The following is an 18,951-nucleotide window of genomic DNA, read 5'->3' as shown; positions in this document are numbered from 1 at the left end:
AGAGAAAATAAGGGCGAAAGAGTTGGCATTTGTGAAATATTAAAAAAAACCCAAGAAGAGGAGTGCAGAAAGGACTACAGGGTGAAACTGAAAGAAGCCAAGAGAGAGATACGTCTGGCAAAAGCATAGGCGGAAGAACAAATGGCTAAAAATGTAAAAAAGGGAGACAAAATTTTTTTCAGATATATTAGTAAAAGGAGGAAGATGAAAAATGGAATTGCTAAACTAAAAGATGCTGGGAACCGATATGTGGAGAGTGATGAGGAAAAAGCAAATGTGCGAAACAAGTACTTCTGTTTTCATAGAAGAAAATCCTGGAGAAGGACTGAGATTGTCTGGCAAAGTTACACAAGAATATAGAGTAGATTCTGTGCCATTCATTCACGGAGGTGAGTGTTTATGAGCAACTTGAAAAACTGAAGAGCTTAGAGAAACTGGGCCTCTTCTTCCTTGAAAAGAGGAGACTGAGAGGAGACATGATCGAAACATTCAAAATACTGAAGGGAATGGACTTAGTAGGTAAAGATAGACTGTTCACACTCTCCAAGCTGGGGAGAACAAGATGGCACTCTCTAAAGTTGAAAGGGGATAAATTCTGTATGAACGTAAGGAAGTTCTTCTTCACCCAGAGAGTGGTGGAGAGCTGAGACGCTCTTCCGGGGTCTGTTGTAGGGGAAAATACCCTCCAGGGTTTCAAGACTAAACTGGACAAGTTCCTGCTAAACCAGGACATACACAGGTGAGGCTGGACTCAATTTAGAACATTGGTCTTTGACCTGGGGGCCACCGCATGAGCGGACTTCTGGGCATGATGGACCACTGGTGTGACCCAGCAGCAGCAATTCTTATGTTCTTATGAAGGTGGACAAAGCGATGGGAACAGACGGGATCCATCCCAGGATACTGAGGGAGCTCAGAGAGGTTCTGGCGGGTCTTATTAAAGACTTGTTCAACAAATCTCTGGAGACGGGAGTGGTTCCCGGGGATTGGAGGAGAGCGGATGTGGTCCCCATTCATAAAAGTGGTCACAGGGATGAAGCAGGAAACTACAGTTGTTGGAAAAATAATGGAAGTGTTGCTGAAAGAAAGGATAGGGTACTTCCTTGAACCTAATGGGTTACAGGATCTAAGGTAACATAACTTTACAAAAGGTAAATTGTGCCAAACGAACCTTATTGAATTTTTTGATTGGGTGACCGGAAAGCTGGATTGAGGACATATGCTACATGTAATTTACATTTCAGCAAAGCCTTTGATACGGTTCCTCATAGGAGGCTCTTGAACAAACTTGAAGGGCTGAAGTTAGGACCCAAAGTGGTGAACTGGATCTGAAACTGGCTGTCGGACAGATGCCAGAGGGTGGTGGTTAATGGAAGTCGCTCAGAAGAATGAAAGGTGAGTAGTGAAGTCCCTCAGGGTTCGGTGCTGGTGCCAATTCTGTTCAATATGTTTGTGAGTGACATTGCTGAAGGGTTAGAAGGAAAAGTGTGCCTTTTTCCAGATGATACCAAGATTTGAACCAGAGTAGACACCGAAGAGGGAGTAGAAAATATGAAAAAGGATCTGCAAAAATTAGAGGAATGGTGTAATGCCTGGCAACTAAAATTCAATGCAAAGAACATAACATGTAAGAACATAAGAACTGCCATCTCCGGATCAGACCATCAAGTCCGGCGATCCGCACACGCGGAGGCCCAGCCAGGTGTACACCTGATGTAATTTTAGTCACCCATATCCCTCTATGCCTCTCGTAAGGAGATGTGCATCTAGTTTGCTTTTAAATCCTCGAACGGTGGATTCTGCAATAACCTCCTCTGGGAGAGCATTCCAGGTGTCCACCACTCGTTGCGTGAAGTAGAACTTCCTGATATTTGTCCTGGACGTGTCCCCCCCTTAGCTTCAGTCCATGTCCTCTTGTCCATGTCACATTGGATATTGTAAATAATTTTTTTACTGCTCTATTTTGGTCGATTCCTTTCAGTATTTTGAAAGTCTCGATCATATCCCCTCGCAGTCTCCTTTTCTCAAGGGAGAACAATCCCAGTCTCTTAAGTTATTCCTCGTATTCCAAGTTCTCCATACCTTTTATTAGCTTCGTTGCTAATCTCTGCACCCTCTCCAGCAGTTTTATATCCTTCTTTAGGTTGGGAGACCAATGTTGGACACAGTATTCCAAGTGTGGTCTGACCATTGTTCTATAAAGCGGCATTATAACTTTCTCCAATCTACTCGTGATTCTTTTCTTTATCATGCCTAACATTCTATTTGCTTTCTTTGCAGCTGCCGAGCATTGTGTCGACGGTTTCAGGGTTCTATCTATCAGTACACCCAGATCCTTTTCTTGTTCGCTCTTACCCAGAGTTGCAACTGACATTCTATACTCGTGTTTCTTGTTCTTTCTCTCTAAATGCATTACTTTGCACTTTTCCACATTAAACTTCATCTGCCATTTCTTCACCCATTTCTCTGACACAAGTCACTCTGGAGTTCCTCGCTATCCTTCTGCGATCTGATTGCCCGGCATAGCTTTGTGTCGTGCAGAGTAATGCATTTGAGGATTAATAATCGGAAGGAACCATATATGCTGGGAGGTGAGAAGCTGATATGCGGATGGGGAGAGGGACCTTGGTGTGATAGTATCTGAAGATCTAAAGGCGAAAAAACTATGTGACTAGGCGGTGGCTGCTGCCAGAAGGATGTTGGGCTGTATAAAGAGAGGAGTAGCCAGTAGAAGGAAGAAGGTGTTGATGCCCCTGTACAGGTCATTGGTGAGGCCCCACTTGGCGTATTGTGTTCAGTTTTGGAGACCGTATCTGGCGAAGGACATAAGAAGACTTTAAGCGGTCCAGAGGAGGGCGACGAAAATGATAGGAGGCTTGAGCCAGAAGATGTATGAGGAGAGACTGGGAGCTCTGTATATGTATACCCTAGAGGAAAGGAGGGACAGGAGAGATACGATTCAGATGTTCAAATACTTGAATTAACGTAGAACATAATCTCTTCCAGAGAAAGGAAAATGGTAAAACCAGAGGACATAATTTGAGGTTGAGGGGCGGTAGATTCAAGAGCAATGTTAGGAAATTCTACTTTACGGAGAGGGTGGTGGATTCCTGGAATGCGCTTCTGAGAGAGGTGGTTGAGAGGAAAAAGATGACTGAGTTCAAAGAAGCATAGGATGAAGGTTCAAGGTTCAAGGTTTATTAACATTTGATTTATCGCTAAATCTGTTTACAAAGCGATGTACAAAAATAAAACATAAAATATTAAGAGTAAAATTAAAACTCAATAACATAAGTTTGAGACAGGACAAACTTGAGGTGGAGGGAGAGAGAGGGAAAAGATTACATCTGTCTTAGTTAAGAAAACATATAGGGGGAAAAACATAAGGAAAGGGTTAGATTAAAATTTAAAATGCTAAGAAAAGATTAAATAATATTAAAATTAAAAGCATCTTTAAAAAGGTATGTTTTCAAAGATTTTTTAAAAGAATGTAAATCTCTTTCGATGGTAATGTATTGAGGGAGAGAATTCCACCATTGTGGGCCCATGACAGAGAACATGTCTGATCTTCTTATTCCTATTGTTTTTAGAGAGAGTATGACTAACAAATTTTGGGAGGATGATCTTAAAGAGCGAGTGGGATTGTAAGGGATTAACATTCTTGATACAAACTGGGGCTCATGATAGGTTAAAGTTTTAAATATCAGCAGCAATACCTTATATAAAATACGATGGCTTATAGGTAGCCAATGAGCATCGATCAGTAAAGGTGTAACGTGATCAAATTTCTTTGCATTGTAAATCAATTTAATAGCAGTATTTTGTATGATTTGAACACAAAGGATCTAGAATTAGAAAATATTAAATATTGAATTAAGGCCAGTACTGGGCAGACTTGCACGGTCTGGGTCTGTATATGGCTATTTGGGGGAGGATGGGATGGAGAGGGCTTCAATGGCCAGGAGGGTATAGATGGACTGGAGTAGGTTTTGACAGAGATTTCGGTAGTTGGAACCCAAGCACAGTACTGAGTAGAGCTTTGGATTCTTGCCCAGAAATAGCTAAGAAGAAGAAATTTAAATTGAATCAGGTTGGGCAGACTGGATGGACCAGTTGGGTCTTTATCTGCTGTCGTCTACTATGTTACAATATGGCTTTAGGAAAAGTCATGGGGTGGAAACTCTTATCCTCTTTGGATGTGCCCAGACAGGGGATTGATGCAGGGAATAGTTTTTGCTTGGTATCTTTGGATATACAAGCGGCTTTTGACACAGTGGATCCTTATTTGCTGTTAAAAAAAATTGTAAATCATAAAAAAGTCACTCCATTAAGATCAAACTGAATATACCCAAATTTAATTTGTTTGTATATCTGGTAGAACTCTGCTCAGAGACATGAAGGCTGTGTGTGCCACCTCACCACCCAATCATCGCAGTGTTCAATGGTAATACACACCACTATTCATGATAGTTCATTATTTGATCACTAGCTACTCAAGCTACAGGGAACATTTCTTAATCACTTAAGATTGTATAAAGCACAGGTGTCAAAGTCGGTCCTCGAGGGCCAGAATCCAGTCGGGTTTTCAGGATTTCCCCAATGAATCTGCATGAGATCTATTTGCATGCACTGCTTTCAATGCATATTCATTGGGGAAATCCAGAAAACCCAACTGGATTCCGGCCCTCGAGGAGGGACTTTGACACCCCTGGTATAAAGTGACTGAAACTTAGCTTGGACTTGTTTCTGGTTCTGACGTGCCACGTTTTGGTACTGCGTCAGGGAACCGACACAAGCTTTAAATACAACTCAAACTGGAGGTGAAGTCTCACTCAAATTGTACACAGTTATACTCTCTCCAATCAGTTCTTATTTCTTCTTTAGTCACTCAACGACAAATTTGTTGAGTTTATTATTTTTGGTTAAAAAAATTGTGGCAGGGAGGAGAGGAGGTACAGTATTAAAATGGTTTCAGTCTTTCCTACTAGAATGTAAGTTCATAGTAAAATGTGGTACCTGCGTTCTGATATGATGGGATTGAAGAAGCGAGTTCCGCAGGGATCCTCACTGTCTGCCCTTCTGTTCAAAATTTATATTGTACCAACAGGGAAGGTGTTACAGGAGCTTGGAGTTCATTACCGCATTTATGCAGATGATATCCAGTTTTAATTCCCCGTAATTGGGGGGAGTACAATTTGTCAAAACGAAATTGGCTGAGTGTATGGAGTGTATAACAATGTGGATGCATAATAAGCTAGTTTTGAATATAAAAAAAGATAGAAATGATGTAATCCCGTTAGAGCTGAAGGAGTTGACGATAGGTGAGGTGGTTTTTTACCATGGAAACACATATCAATATGCTAGGAATGATTGTGGATGCTCAGCTTTCCATGCAGTCACATAGTTTGCAAGTTGTCAAAGAAGCATTCTTCCAATTGCGATTATTGTCAAGAGTAAGAAATATGATGTCTAGGTTTGATTTTTGAACTGTGGAATAGAGTTTGGTGCTATCCAAATTGGATTATTACAATTCCCTATTTTTGGGTATTGCAAAAAATAAAATCAAGGCACTCCAAGTTGTGCAAAATGCTGCAGCGAGAATGATTGCAGGAGTGGCTTGGAATGAGCATATAATGCCGGTACTGAAGTGTCTCCACTGGTTTCCAATTCAAGATAGAATTGAATACAAAATTTTGATGGTTATTCACCAAGCGATCTATGGGGTAGCACTGTGGTATCTAAAGTAAGTATTGAAACATTATATACCATATAGAATGTTAAGATCTGAATCTGCCATGAAGCTATCAATAGAGGTGCTTAGTGAAACCCATTACAAGAAGATGCAAGCAACAACCATTACTGTGGCGGGTTCTCTGAAATGGAATGCTATGCCAGGATGTTTAAGGTTATGTAATAACAAGATGTCTTAAGAAGCAATTTAAAACACATTGTTTGTGAGAGCTTTTTATTAGGTTAGATTTCAATAGCCTATTTTCCTGAAGGTTAGTTTTTGATAGCCTATTTTACTAAGTTTTACACTAGTTTTATGACGCTAGATAATTGCGATGAGTTAATATATTATGTTGTCTTGAATATGTATGTTCTTTGTAAACCGCTTAGGTATAGAAATTTTTAAAATACATACATATTGAGCAGATTAGCAGTAGAGATAGGATCTAAAATATAAGCATGTCATGGAGCTGAAGTGAAGGCATCTGTTCAACACTCTCGACACCACTCCCCTAAGTTTCTGATAGGACTTCACTTACCTTTAACTCTAGGATTAACAAGATAAAAAGCCATAAAACCACTGCAAGACTGCACTCTGAATGCCAAAGCCATTAATGATAGATGACAATAAATCATTATCCACCAAGTCAAATACACTAAAGGGATCAAATTGGATAATCACTGCACACTGGCCTGGGTCAGACATTTTCCAAAAACAATAGTGCCCACCATATAGTTTCTGTGTTAAATTAATTTCGGAAACCAAACTGAAAAAAAACATAACAAGAACAATCATCATTTTAGTAAAAAGTAGGACAGAGATTATACAAGAACAATCATCATTTTAGTAAAAAGTAGGACAGAGGTTATTGGTTGGTCTATAATTACTTACTTCCTGTAAGTGCTCTTAGAATTTTTAAGAATGGCAGTTAAGACAATATCTCCACTCAAAAATTGCTCAAGCTCGATTGTTTATTAAAGTATTTGGTCAATGAATAGAAAAATGAGGGACTGGCCAATTTTGTCAAATACACAGGGCATAAATGAAATACAATTAAGATAGTATTTGTCTAAAAGCTTATGTTCCAGTTTGAGCCAGGTCGGACAATTTCATTTGTGATACCTGATGCCTTGGTTAAACAGAATCGAATCCTATCTTCTACAAGAGTGGCTATACGAGAGATTAACTCCTTTGCTCCATTGCAATGGAACGCCACTTTACACTCACCTCTTTGGAGAAATTCTCATGTGAAGATCCAGGGACAGTACATTGAGTGGAAATCGTGGCGTAAACGGGGAGTTTGGGCACTTTTTCATCTATTAAATCCCAATGACTATACTAAATTTTCTGACTTCAATACTCTCAAATCTTTATTTCAGTTGGATTCTCTACAGCACTATAAATGGTTACAATTACGACACTGTGTTCAAGCTTATCCTCAACTTAGCAAACTTACCTCTGACCCACCGACCATACTTGCGTGGTCCACGGCCTTAGTTACTCAACCAGGCCAGGCTTCTTATTGGTATAAGTTTTTGCATAGTAAAAAATTTGGTCCTTCAACTACTCTTTACGACATTTGGGCCACTGACACGCAGGTGGATTTTGATCATTCGATATGGAGAGATAATTGGTTATCATCTTTCAAGGCGTTGAAGTCCTCAGCTATTTTACAAATGGTATTGTATTTATATCATAGGGCCTATTGGACGCCTGTCAAGCTCTCTAGGGTAAATAGCACTGTATCTAATAGATGCTGGTCGTGTCTCACAGAAATTGGTACTTTGAGACACATGATATTTCAATGCTCACACTTGCAAATACTATGGAGCGATATATGGGAAATGATTTGTAAATTGCTGCCTATTTCAGACTCTTTGTCTTATGCAATTGTCATATATGGACCTTGTGCATTACAGTTACCTTTAGACAAATATGGTACTAAATTGCTTAGAGTGTTATTATTATTGGCGATCAAAACTATATTGTCCTGCTGGAAAGATTTTTCATCTGTTAATTATAATATGTGGTGGAACACTATATGCTTATATTCCAAATATGAATATGTTGCAGCGGAGAAAACTAATTCCCTAACGCACTTTCGTAATGTTTGGGCACCAGTATTAGACTATTGCAAATGTGATTGATATTACATGGACATAAACAAATTATGAGACTATTTTAGATGACAACATATAGCTGTATGTTCACTGTACTGACATGTTTACTTATGTATGGTTATTTACAGTTTTGTTTTATTTCTTTTATTATATGAAAATTTAATAAAAAAGATTGAACACAAAAAAAAAAAATACACAGGGCATATTTTAGCACTGCTCTTTCTAACATTGTTTACTCATTTCAATAAATGGGTCCATAACCTGTCAACTGATAATGCTTCATTGGGAACATTTGAAATTATAGTTTGATTAGCATTAATCAACAGCTGTGACAACCACAACACAAATGGAACACAGACATTTGTCAACAGCAGATATTGGTCAGGCCATAAAGCGCATACTGTCCATGATTCACTGTTTTGTTAAAAAAAAAAAAAATTATATTCCGCATATCTTACAATTCTATGCAGATTACAAATTATTCAAGTACTCAAGCATTATTCCCTAACTGTCCCAGCGGGCTCCCACTCTATCTAATGTATCTGGGGCAATGGGGATTAAGTGACTTGTCCAGAGTCAAATGAGCAGTGCAGGATTTGAACCCACAACCTCAGGGTGCAGCTCTAACCACTGCACCACACACTCCCCTTATAAGAATACCAGTTCTACACTAACTAGTGACTACATCACACAGGTGCAAGATCATCATGTAGTACCTGAAGACTACATGGTGGTCAATGTAATGCCAGTTTTTAAAAAGGGTTCCAGGGTGATCCAGGAATTTACAGACTGATGTCTGACTTCAGTGCTAGGCAAGATAGTGAAAACTATTATAAAAAATGAAATTACGAACCATACAGACAAACATGATTTAATAGGACAGAGTCAGCATGGGTTCAGCCGAGGAAGCCCAGCCTTACCAGTTTGCGTTCATTTCTTTGAAGCCATGAACAACATGTTGATAAAGGTGAGCTGGTTGAAGTAGTGTATCTAGATGTTCAGAAAGCTTTTGACAAAGTCCTTCCTGAGACATTGTTCTGTTGTGGATTAGAAACTGATTATTGGATAGAAAATAGCAGGATCAAATAGCTATTTTTCTCACTGGAGGAGGGTGAATTAATTGGAGTAATGTCATAACAAGTAGACCAGGGATCCATGCTCAACCTCCCCAAACTGAACAAAATTTTATGTTGGGGTTCCGTAGGGTCTCAAACAAAATCATGCAAATTTTTTGGCTGATCTCTATTGATTCAAGACTTACAGATTGCTGAATGGAGGTCACCTTCAGAGTGCCATGCTCTGTATAACACAAAACAGCTACTTTGTCCAGGTGCTGCAGCCTAACAAAACTTATCAGGAGACTGAAATTTTGGGGATTAGTACAACCCCTGGTACTAAGTCTCTGTGCAAAGTTTGGAACAAAACATGAACTTGCCTCCCTTTTAATGGGCCAGAAAACCTGAACTTTGAGGAGATTGGGTCAAATTCTAATGGACTGATTCAGATGGGAGCGCAGCAAGGAAGCACATCCTTCCCTGCTCACAACAATCATCCTACAATGCTTTAAAGGGAAAAAAATGATTTATACAATTCAGTTTTATAAAGTTTGCTCTGATCCTCCACTTATTCACTAGTATTAGAATTCATGTATTTAGAATATAGAAAGCATATTCCCTGTAGGAAGAGACATGGCTTCAAAAGGTGAGACAATGGAATGTTACAGAACATTATAGTGTGATTATTAATCATATGCAAAAATCAACTATTCAAACTATAACAGCATCATGACTCATTTCCCATTGTATTCTGCTTACCGTAATATAACATGGGCAGTTCTCACCGTCACAAGCAGAGACTACAAATAAAAATAACAAAAGCTAGTTATTCACATAATTTTTATCTCACAAAATAATTTAAGTTTTAAGCAAAACTGGAAATAGAATACTGCAGCTCAATGTTTCGCAATAATTACTGGGTAGGGGAGGTGCTCGCAAATCGAGTCAACACTCGGTTTGCGAGACAAGTTTTGCGAGAATATTTTACTTGTCTTGCAAAACACTCGCAAACCGGGTTACTCGCAAACCGAGGTTTGACTGTATACTGCACACCACCACCATTGTTATTCAGAATATTATTTATTTATTCAATTTTCTATACCGTTCTCCCAGGGGAGCTCAGAACGTTTTACATTAATTTATTCAGGTACTTGAGCATTTATTAGTTTACCTACTACAAACCATTTCCTTAAATCCAGATATAATATCTATGCATTAAAAAGCCCATTTTAACTGGTTTGACTACATTTTATGCATTTCTGTTTGTCTCCAGCTGTTCCTTTATATTGTAGTATGCAGAGTAACCAAAAAAAAAAAAAAACACTTTCCCTCTTTTACAAAACCGTAGCGCATTTTTTACTGCCGGCTGCTGTGGTAACAGCTCAGACGCTCATAGAATTCCTATAAACATCAGAGCTGTTACCGCTGCAGCTGGAATTCATAAACCACGCTACAGCTTTGTAAAAGAGGGGGTTGGTAAGCAATTATTCTGGTCTTGTTTCAAATAGGACTAACAATAAATAAAAATTTTTTAAAGCAGGCAGCGTATTCTTACATGTGGGACTCCCTAGCCTACAGCAATGGGATGAAGGGAGAGTTGGCCATTAAGAAAATAAATTCTGTAATATTTATTTATTTATTCATTCATTTATATAGACCTATTCATTCATTCATTTATATAGACCAGGGGTAGGGAACTCCGGTCCTCGAGAGCTGTATTCCAGTCGGGTTTTCAGGATTTCCGCAATGAATATGCACTGAAAGCAGTGCATGCACATATATCTCAAGCATATTCATTGGGGGAATCCTGAAAACCCGACTGGAATACGGCTCTCGAGGACCAGAGTTCCCTACCCCTTATATAGACCGTCCTACCAAATGGAGCCCAGAATGGGTTACAAGAGTACATTCATAGCATGGGTAGGACAAATTTTAGTGAGAAATACAGACTTTACAGTATGGACAAAGGTGTTTAGATTACAGCATTTACAGTACAGACATAACATATAGACTTAAAAATAGAGACAGTGGACATATGGTGGTTTAAACTGCAGCACTTTCAGTGTAGATATAATGGATGGGGGGGATGATTTGTCACATTGTGGATATGTAATGAAAATATGAGCGTCTTTGGGCTGTCTCAGACGTGAGTGAGCGGCCAGGTGGCAGGACCAACCATTTTTCTGTTTGGGATCTCAGTGATCGGGTGGGGACATAAATTTGTAGTTTTGATACTATGTAGTTTAGTGTCTTTTTGTGGAAGGTCTTGAAGGCTAACACCAAGGCTTTAAAGGCGCATCATTTTTGGATAGGCAGCCAGTGCATGGATGTTAGTGCAGGGGTGACAAGGTTGCGGAAGCTCAAGCTTTTTAGAAGTCAGATTGCGGCGTTTTGCACACCTTGGAGACGGGAGAGTGATTTTGCAGGTAAGCCCACCAGTAGAGTAGTAATCTAAGCGGGATAGTACAAACATGTATAGTAGCTGGGCGAAATCGCTTTCTGAAAAATAAGCACGGATGCATTTTAGTTGGCAGAGGTAATAGAAACCAGTGTTCCCTCTAAGCGGGCGGGTGTTGTGAGCAAACTTTTTTCACTGTGAGCTAAAAATATCGGGCGCCAGCAAGTTATGAGCCAAATAAATATGTTGCTTTCTACCACAGAACTTCCTTACGTTTGTATGGAATCTATCCCCTTTCAACTTTAGAGAGTGCCCTCTCGTTCTCCCTGCCTTAGCTACTAAGTCTATTCCCTTCAGTACCTTGAATGTTTCTATCATGTCCCCTCTCAATCTCCTCTGCTCAAGGGAGAAGAGGCCCAGTTTCTCTAATCTTTCGCTGTACGGCAACTCCTCCAGCCCCTTAACCATTTTAGTTGCTCTTCTCTGGATCCTTTCGAGTAGTACTGTGTCCTTCTTAAAGTACCAGTGCTGGACGCAGTACTCCAGGTGAGGGCGTACCATGGCCCGGTACAGCAGCATGATAACCTTCTCTGTCTCTTCAGTCCAGCATCTGCCCCTTCCATTCACTGTCTGTCTTTCCCTGCCATCTCTCCTCCTGCCCCCCCCCACCCCCCAATTTGGTCTAGCATCCATCATCTTCCTTCTGTTCCCCTCATGGTCTGGCATCTCTATCCTTCCCTCCCCCCTGTGGTTTTTAGCATATCTCTCTTCTCATTTCCTCCACTCAGATCTGATCATTCTCTGCTCTCTCTTCCCTTTTCTTCTCTGGTCTTCCTTCTCTATTTTCTGCCTCCATCTAAATTAAATTCTTTCTTACTATTTAGTCCCGTTTCCCTCTTTTCACTGTGTCTACACACAGCTTGTCACCCCTTTCCCTCACCCCTCCATTATCTTACTATTTTCTTCCCCCTTTATTTATCTCCTCCTTCCATCCAGTATGTGTTCTTTCCCCACTTCCATTCAGCATCTGCTCTCCCTTCTCAACTGACATCCATCTGCCTTCTGCTCTCTCTCCCTTCTTCTCACTTCCATCATCTGTCCCCTTCTCTCTCTCTCTCTCATCTCCTCCATTCCATCATCTGCCCCTTCTCTCTCTCTCTCTCTCTCCCCCCCCCCAACTTCCATCATCTGCCCCCCTTCCCCTCACCTTTGTGGGTCACTTTCTTTCCCCTGAGGGTGGCTCATGTCACAGGGGAAGCTTTGGCCGAGCAGAACCGCTTGATTGACAGTGGAACTTACTTGATTGATGTCGATGCTGGGGCCCGTTGCCATTTGAAGGAAAAAAAAAAAAGGTGGAAAAAAGGAACCTGTAAAGGCGAGAGGAAGGGAAACCTCCAGGACAGCTGCTTTTTGCCCTCCTTCAGCGGCCCAAGAGTTCAGACCAGCAGCGGCAGCTCTGTATGCTTTTAACTTCGGCACAGAGCTGCCCCTAATCAATAGTTTAGCGCGGTTTCATGAGGCAGCCTCGGGGCCTTTGATAGCCGGCCCGCTTCGATGATGCGATGTGGGCCGGCCTAGCAAAGGCCCCGAGGCTGCCTTATGAAACCGCGCTAAACTATTGATTAGGGGCAGCTCTGTGCCGAAGTTAAAAGCATACACAGCTGCCGCTGCTGGTCTGGAGGTGCGGAGACAAGGCAGGAGGCAAACGCGGTGGAAGGCAGGAGTCCCGGCGAAGGCAGGAGTCCCGGCACAGCGACTGCAACAGGAAGTTGCAAGTCAGCTGACGCCGGCCTTTCGTTGCGGCGGGGACCGAATCCTTCGCGGACCGGCAAGATTTTGTTTGCGGACCGGCGGTTGAAGAACTGTGCTCTACACTGTGTGCGCTGTGACGAGAAACTTGTGCGCTGCGAGGTAATATTTTGTGCGCCAGCGCACCCCAGCGCAGCTTAGCGGGAACACTGAGGAAGACACTAATTTTGATACAAGGTCTGAGAGCGATAGGTTTGAATCGAGAATCACTCCTAGGCTGCAGATGTTGTCTTTGGCTGTAAGAGTGTCATTTCTCCAGGAAAAAGATCGGCGCTGGAGTCCTTATGTATCCAGAGAAGTTCTGTTTTTGACACATTGATTTGTTAGGCAGCAGTGAAGATTTTTTATTTATGCATCTCGGTGTTGACCTAGGTGAAGGTAGAGCTCTATGTCGTCTGTGTACGAGTATATTTTGATTTAGTATTTTTCTGCGATGTTGAGTACTAGTTTGACAAATAGGTTGAAAAGGAGTGGGAATAATAATGCACCCTGGGGCACTCCGTAGTCGAGAGGTTTTGGTTCCGATACGGAGGGTTCCAATAGTACTTTCTAAGACCTTTCATTTAAGGAGGAGAACCATTCCAGTGCAACATCATGGATTCTGATAGAGTGTAGCCTGGTAGGAGGAGTGAGTGATTGATAGTATCGAAGGCAGCATTCAAGTCTAATAGGACCAGCAGTGCATCTTTCTCCTCATCAAGGATTTTCCAGCAGTTATCTACGATGTCTAGAAGCAGTTTCTGTGCTATTGTGCTTCCTGAATCCTGATTGGAAGTTGGAGAGGGTGGTGTTTGTTTCCATGAAGTCTCGTAGTTGTGCGAATACTATCTTTTCTAGTATTTTTGAGATAAATGGGAGATTTGAGACTTTATAACTGCTTGAATTGTCTGGATCCATGGTGGGTTTTAAGGAGTGGTCTTGCTACAGCAGATTTCCAGCTCTGTGGTATTATGCCTGATTGTAGGGACTCAGAGGTAAGATGAAGTTCAGGAAGGATTCGCTGGTAGCTAGAAGTGTGGTGGATGGGCATCGGTCCAGAATTGATGTTGTGGGGTGTAAGGAGACTACACTTCTCCCTCCGTATTCGCGAATTCCGTATCTATGGATTCGCTTATTCACGGTTGTAAACAAAAAAAATTGCTTTCATTTTTCGGGCTATTTTAAGCCTTGTAAACCCCTCCTTAAGCCTTACCTGGAGGTCTAGTGGGGTTTCAGGGCAGGAGTGATCCTCCCATGCTCCTGTCCTGTGCAAATTGCTCACAGGAAATGGCTCGAGAGACTACGGGAGATCAAGGCAGCCATTTCCTGTGAGCAATCTACACGGGGCAGGTGCATGGGAAGATAGCTTCTGGATGAAAACCCGCTAGACCATCTGGTAAGGCTTAAGGGGGGGGCTTTCAGGGCTTAAAATAGCTGAGGGAAGCAGGGGTTAGGGGCAGAACCGGCCCGAATATTATTCGCAGTTTATTCATATTTGTGGGCCGGCTCTGCCCCTAACCCCGTGAATATGGAGGGGGAAATGTATTGTACTTTTAGGTTATCAATGGAAACTGGTTTGAAGCTGTTTAGAGTTTCTATCTTGTGTAGGTTGTTAGAACATAAGAATTGCTGCTGCTGGGTCAGACCAGTGGTCCATCGTGCCAAGCAGTCCGCTCACGCGGTGGCCCTTAGGTAAAAGACCAGTGCCCTAACTGAGACTAGCCTTACCTGCATACGTTCTGGTTCAGCAGGAACTTGTCTAACTTTGTCTTGAATCCCTGGAGGGCATTTTCCCCTATAACAGCCTCCGGAAGAGCATTCCGGTTTTCTACCACTCTCTGGGTGAAGAACTTCCTTACGTTTGTACGGAATTTATCCCCTTTTAACTTTAGAGAGTGCCCTCTCATTCTCTCTACCTTGGAGAGGGTGAACAATTTGTCTTTATCTACTAAGTCTATTCCCTTCATTATCTTGAATGTTTTGATCATGTCCCCTCTCAGTCTCCTCTTTTCAAGGGAGAAGAGGCTTAGTTTCTCTAATCTCTCACTGTATGGCAACTCCTCCAGCCCCTTAACCATTTCAGTTGCTCTTCGCTGGACCCTTTCGGATAGTACTGTCTTTCTTTATGTACAGCGACCAGTCCTGGACGCAGTATTCCAGGTGAGGGCGTATCATGGCCTGGTACAGCGGCATGATAACTTTCTCCGATCTGTTCATGATCCCCTTCTTAATCATTCCTAGCATTCTGTTCGCCCAATTCACTGCTGCCGCACATTGCGCGGACGGCTTTATTGACTTGTCGACAGTACTCCCAAGTCTCTTTCCTGGGGGGTTTCTCCAAGTACAGCACCGGACATCCTGTATTCATGTATAAGATTTTTGTTACCAACATGCATCACTTTACACTTATCCATGTTAGGTTCAAACAATTTTTACTGATGCAAACACAGCAAATACAACACCAGCGCATCCCAAAGGTGCACAGTACAAATAATGCATCATGTACAATAACAGAACAACCATATACAATAAAACAGTAACATCAACCAAACTCCCTCTCATTCCTTCTCTACATAGGGCAACTGAGATTAATGAGGGTGGAAAGGTACTCCAAAGCTCTGTACTCTTATGAACCCCCAAAATGTCACACCACCCCTTCCCCCACCTGAACCACTTATCCTATCTTTGACTAATTGCCAGAACCTTCAATATACCCCATTTCCCCTCCTCAAACCCCCCCTTCCTCTCCCCCAATGATACTCTCCACCCCGCCCCACCAGTACTCACCATTACTCTCCCAACCCAACTAACTAACAAATTAGGACACCCATCTTAAAACTGCACTGCGACCCTTAGGATGTAAGACTTGCAGATAAGGCTCCCATATATTCAAAAACAACATCTTTCGTTTCCTAGACCCTCCGGCATCTCGCACCTCCCAAATGACCAACTGATGCAATTGGTTCCGCCAATGCCAATATGTAGGAGGGTCCGGAACCGTCCAGCACTAAGAATACATTTCCTGGCCAGTAAACTCATCTTCATACAGAAAGTTCGATGCCCCCTATGTAAATGGCGAAAAGCCTCTGACAAATCCAAGACAAAGTGGTCCGGGGTACTGCATAAGACTCTCCAATTAACCCTGACATATAAGAGATTATACGCCTCCAGAAGTGCTGAATAATGAGGCAGAATCAAAAGGCATGTCCCAAAGTATGATCCCCCCCGTCCCACATTTATGACATAGTGGTGTAGGAAGACCTCCACTATAAAACATGTAAGGTCACCCTATAATACGTTTCCCACAACTAAGCACACGGGGTCACCCCAGGCGTTGCCCTCAAAGTATGGGCTACATCCCAATGTCCCAGATTAATCTGCAATTCCTTTTCCCATTTACCCTTGATGCTCTGGTAGTCCCTGGCAGATTGTAAATCTTGCAAACTAGCATAAATGCTAGAGACCATAAGAGACGTCCCCTCCTCTCGAGCAAACTCCCGCAGCCTGGCCCCCAAGTGCAAACTCAATTGTGCTCTGTCAAGGGATCTCATATAGTGTTTTACTTGATGACATGCAAACTGTGCTCCTCAGGTCTCCCCCCCCCCCCTTAGCTAGTAAATCTGCACATGCCAACAGCTCCCCATCATCCCCCAAAATATGTTCTAAACTTGTAACTCCTTTCGCTCTCCAGGACAGATATTCTCTTGATTCCTTTCCCAGAGAAAAGGCTGGGTTCCCCCGCAAGGACAAGAGATCAGTGACCGTCGGATCTTCTCCCAAGGCATGCACAAGCCAACACCAAGCCGCTTGCAATGCGCTAAATAATACACTGGATCTGATAGAAGGGGCAGCGCCCTCCGAGAACTATGCAGTAATGCAAACACATCATAGGGAGAAAAAAACTCACGTTCCATCAGAAGAGGGGTTTAATTGCTAGTCATATTCACCCAATCTCCCAAATGACGAAGCAGACACGCATAATTATAAATCCGCACTTCCGGTAATCCTAATCCTCCCCTATGCCAATTCCCCAACAACTGAGACACCTTAAATTTAGTCGCCCAACAAAAACGAGTAACCCCTTTATAAAGAATGCGTAAATCTTTCTTTAGCAAGCACAACGGCAGAGTCTGCAAAACATACAGCCATTTGGGAAAGATGAACATCTTAACCAAACAAATGCGCCCCATCAGAGAAAGGGGCAATGCCTTCCATGTCTCCAGCAAGAGCTCCGTCTATTGCTGCAGCTTATCCACATTAAGACAATACAAACGGGGAATCTGCATAGTCATCAAAGTCCCCAAATACACAAACTGCCCAGGCGCCCATGTCAATGGAAATCCATTCCCCCATAGGGCCTTAACCGCCGCAGAGGATGCTAACGCCTCCGATTTATCCACATTTAAGCGAAACCCTGCATATTCACCATATTCTTTTATCAAGTCTAGTAAGGCTGTCAAAGAAGGCAAAGGATCTGTAAGATGTACTAAAATATCATCCATAAAGGCCGATAACTTAAGAGGTAGCTCCGGTGTCAATTCCCTTTATAGATGGTATCGCATAAATATCCCGAATTAGGGGGTCCAATGTAAGCACAAGCAACAACAGCGATAAGGGGCAACCCTGTCTCGTCCCCCTAGAAATCAGGAACCTGTCCGTTTAGAAATCTTTCAACACTATTCTAGCCTGTGGAAAAGCATACAATGTTCGCACCGCCAATATTTAAAAAAAAAAAAAAACCCATCAAAACCATAGGCCGCTAAAGTATCATAAAGAAAATCCCACCTCACCCTGTCAAACGCCTTTTCGGCATCAAAACTAACCAGCACAGATGAGAAATCGCTCGCCGCCCACTGTTCCAAAGACAGCAACAATTTTCTTACATTTTTAACTATAGTTCATCCTTTCACAAATATCACCTGAGCTTCGTGTATAAGGGAGGGAAGCACAGCTGCCATCCGCTTTGCCATGATTTTCGCTAACAATTTAACCTCTGTATTCAATAATGAAATAGGTCGAGAGGAAACTGCTTGTTCAGGGTCTTTATGCGGTTTAGGCAACAGCAAGATACGTGCCGTGTTCATACCCTCTGGTAAAGCCTCTGCACCAACCATGACAGTAAACATCTGAGCAAGTGGCTGAATGATCTCCTCACCTAAGAGCTTATAAAATTCAATGTGCATGCCATCCTCGCCCGGCGCCTTCAACAAAGGACTATTCCATATTGCCCAATACACTTCCTCCGGCGTTATTGGTGCATTCAAACCCTGTCTGTCTGTCTCAGAGATACTAGGCAACGCTATCCCATTCAAATAGGGCCCCGTCATTACACCCGCCTCCGACGGGGAGACATAAAGATTCTTAAAATAGCGAAAAAATATATCTCTGATCTCCAGGTCAGTTGTAACTCTCTTGCCCTGCTCATTCCTCAAAGCCTGAACCCTACTTGGACCCATCCTGGTAGAAACCAGTCGGGCCAGTAGTTTCCCCCCCCTTATTCCCGTATCTATAAAGCTGGTACTTATAATAAGCGAGAGATTTACTTGCCCGCTGATGTAGTAGGGAATTAAGGGCCACTTGATATTCCAACAACTCGTTTGTGCATGAGATCACCAGTCTGGCCATACAGCCTCTGGGCCTTAGCAACATCCTTCTCTAAACACAGAATTTCCCTATCTCTAGCTTTCTTAACATGACTACTATAACTAAGGGTATCCCCCCTCAACACCGCCTTCGCTGCTTCCCAAAATAAGATGGGGTCCCCTTCTGCATGAGCATTATGTCGTTTGTATTCATTCCATGTTTTCAACAACCGTTCCCTATAGTTCGAATCTCTATACAATTCAAGCAGAAATACTC

The 18,951-nt window shown here is 42.2% G+C and overlaps 1 protein-coding gene across 2 annotated transcripts in view; it reads right to left on the bottom strand.

Moving 5' to 3' along the window:
* The window catches only part of AMFR (autocrine motility factor receptor), a 705,232-nt gene that overhangs the window by 537,061 nt on the left and 149,220 nt on the right, over window positions 1-18,951 (bottom strand). For both annotated transcript variants that reach the window (XM_033940583.1, XM_033940582.1), the window contains one exon: window positions 9,666-9,706. In XM_033940583.1, coding sequence (XP_033796474.1) covers window positions 9,666-9,706 — 41 coding nt within the window. The remainder of the gene's footprint in view (window positions 1-9,665; window positions 9,707-18,951) is intronic.

Source organism: Geotrypetes seraphini, chromosome 4, assembly GCF_902459505.1.
Source record: "Geotrypetes seraphini chromosome 4, aGeoSer1.1, whole genome shotgun sequence".
In the NCBI taxonomy this organism is placed as follows: domain Eukaryota; kingdom Metazoa; phylum Chordata; class Amphibia; order Gymnophiona; family Dermophiidae; genus Geotrypetes; species Geotrypetes seraphini.
The sequence above is the reverse complement of the archived record's forward strand: the minus strand, read 5'-3'. Positions and strand labels throughout refer to the sequence as shown.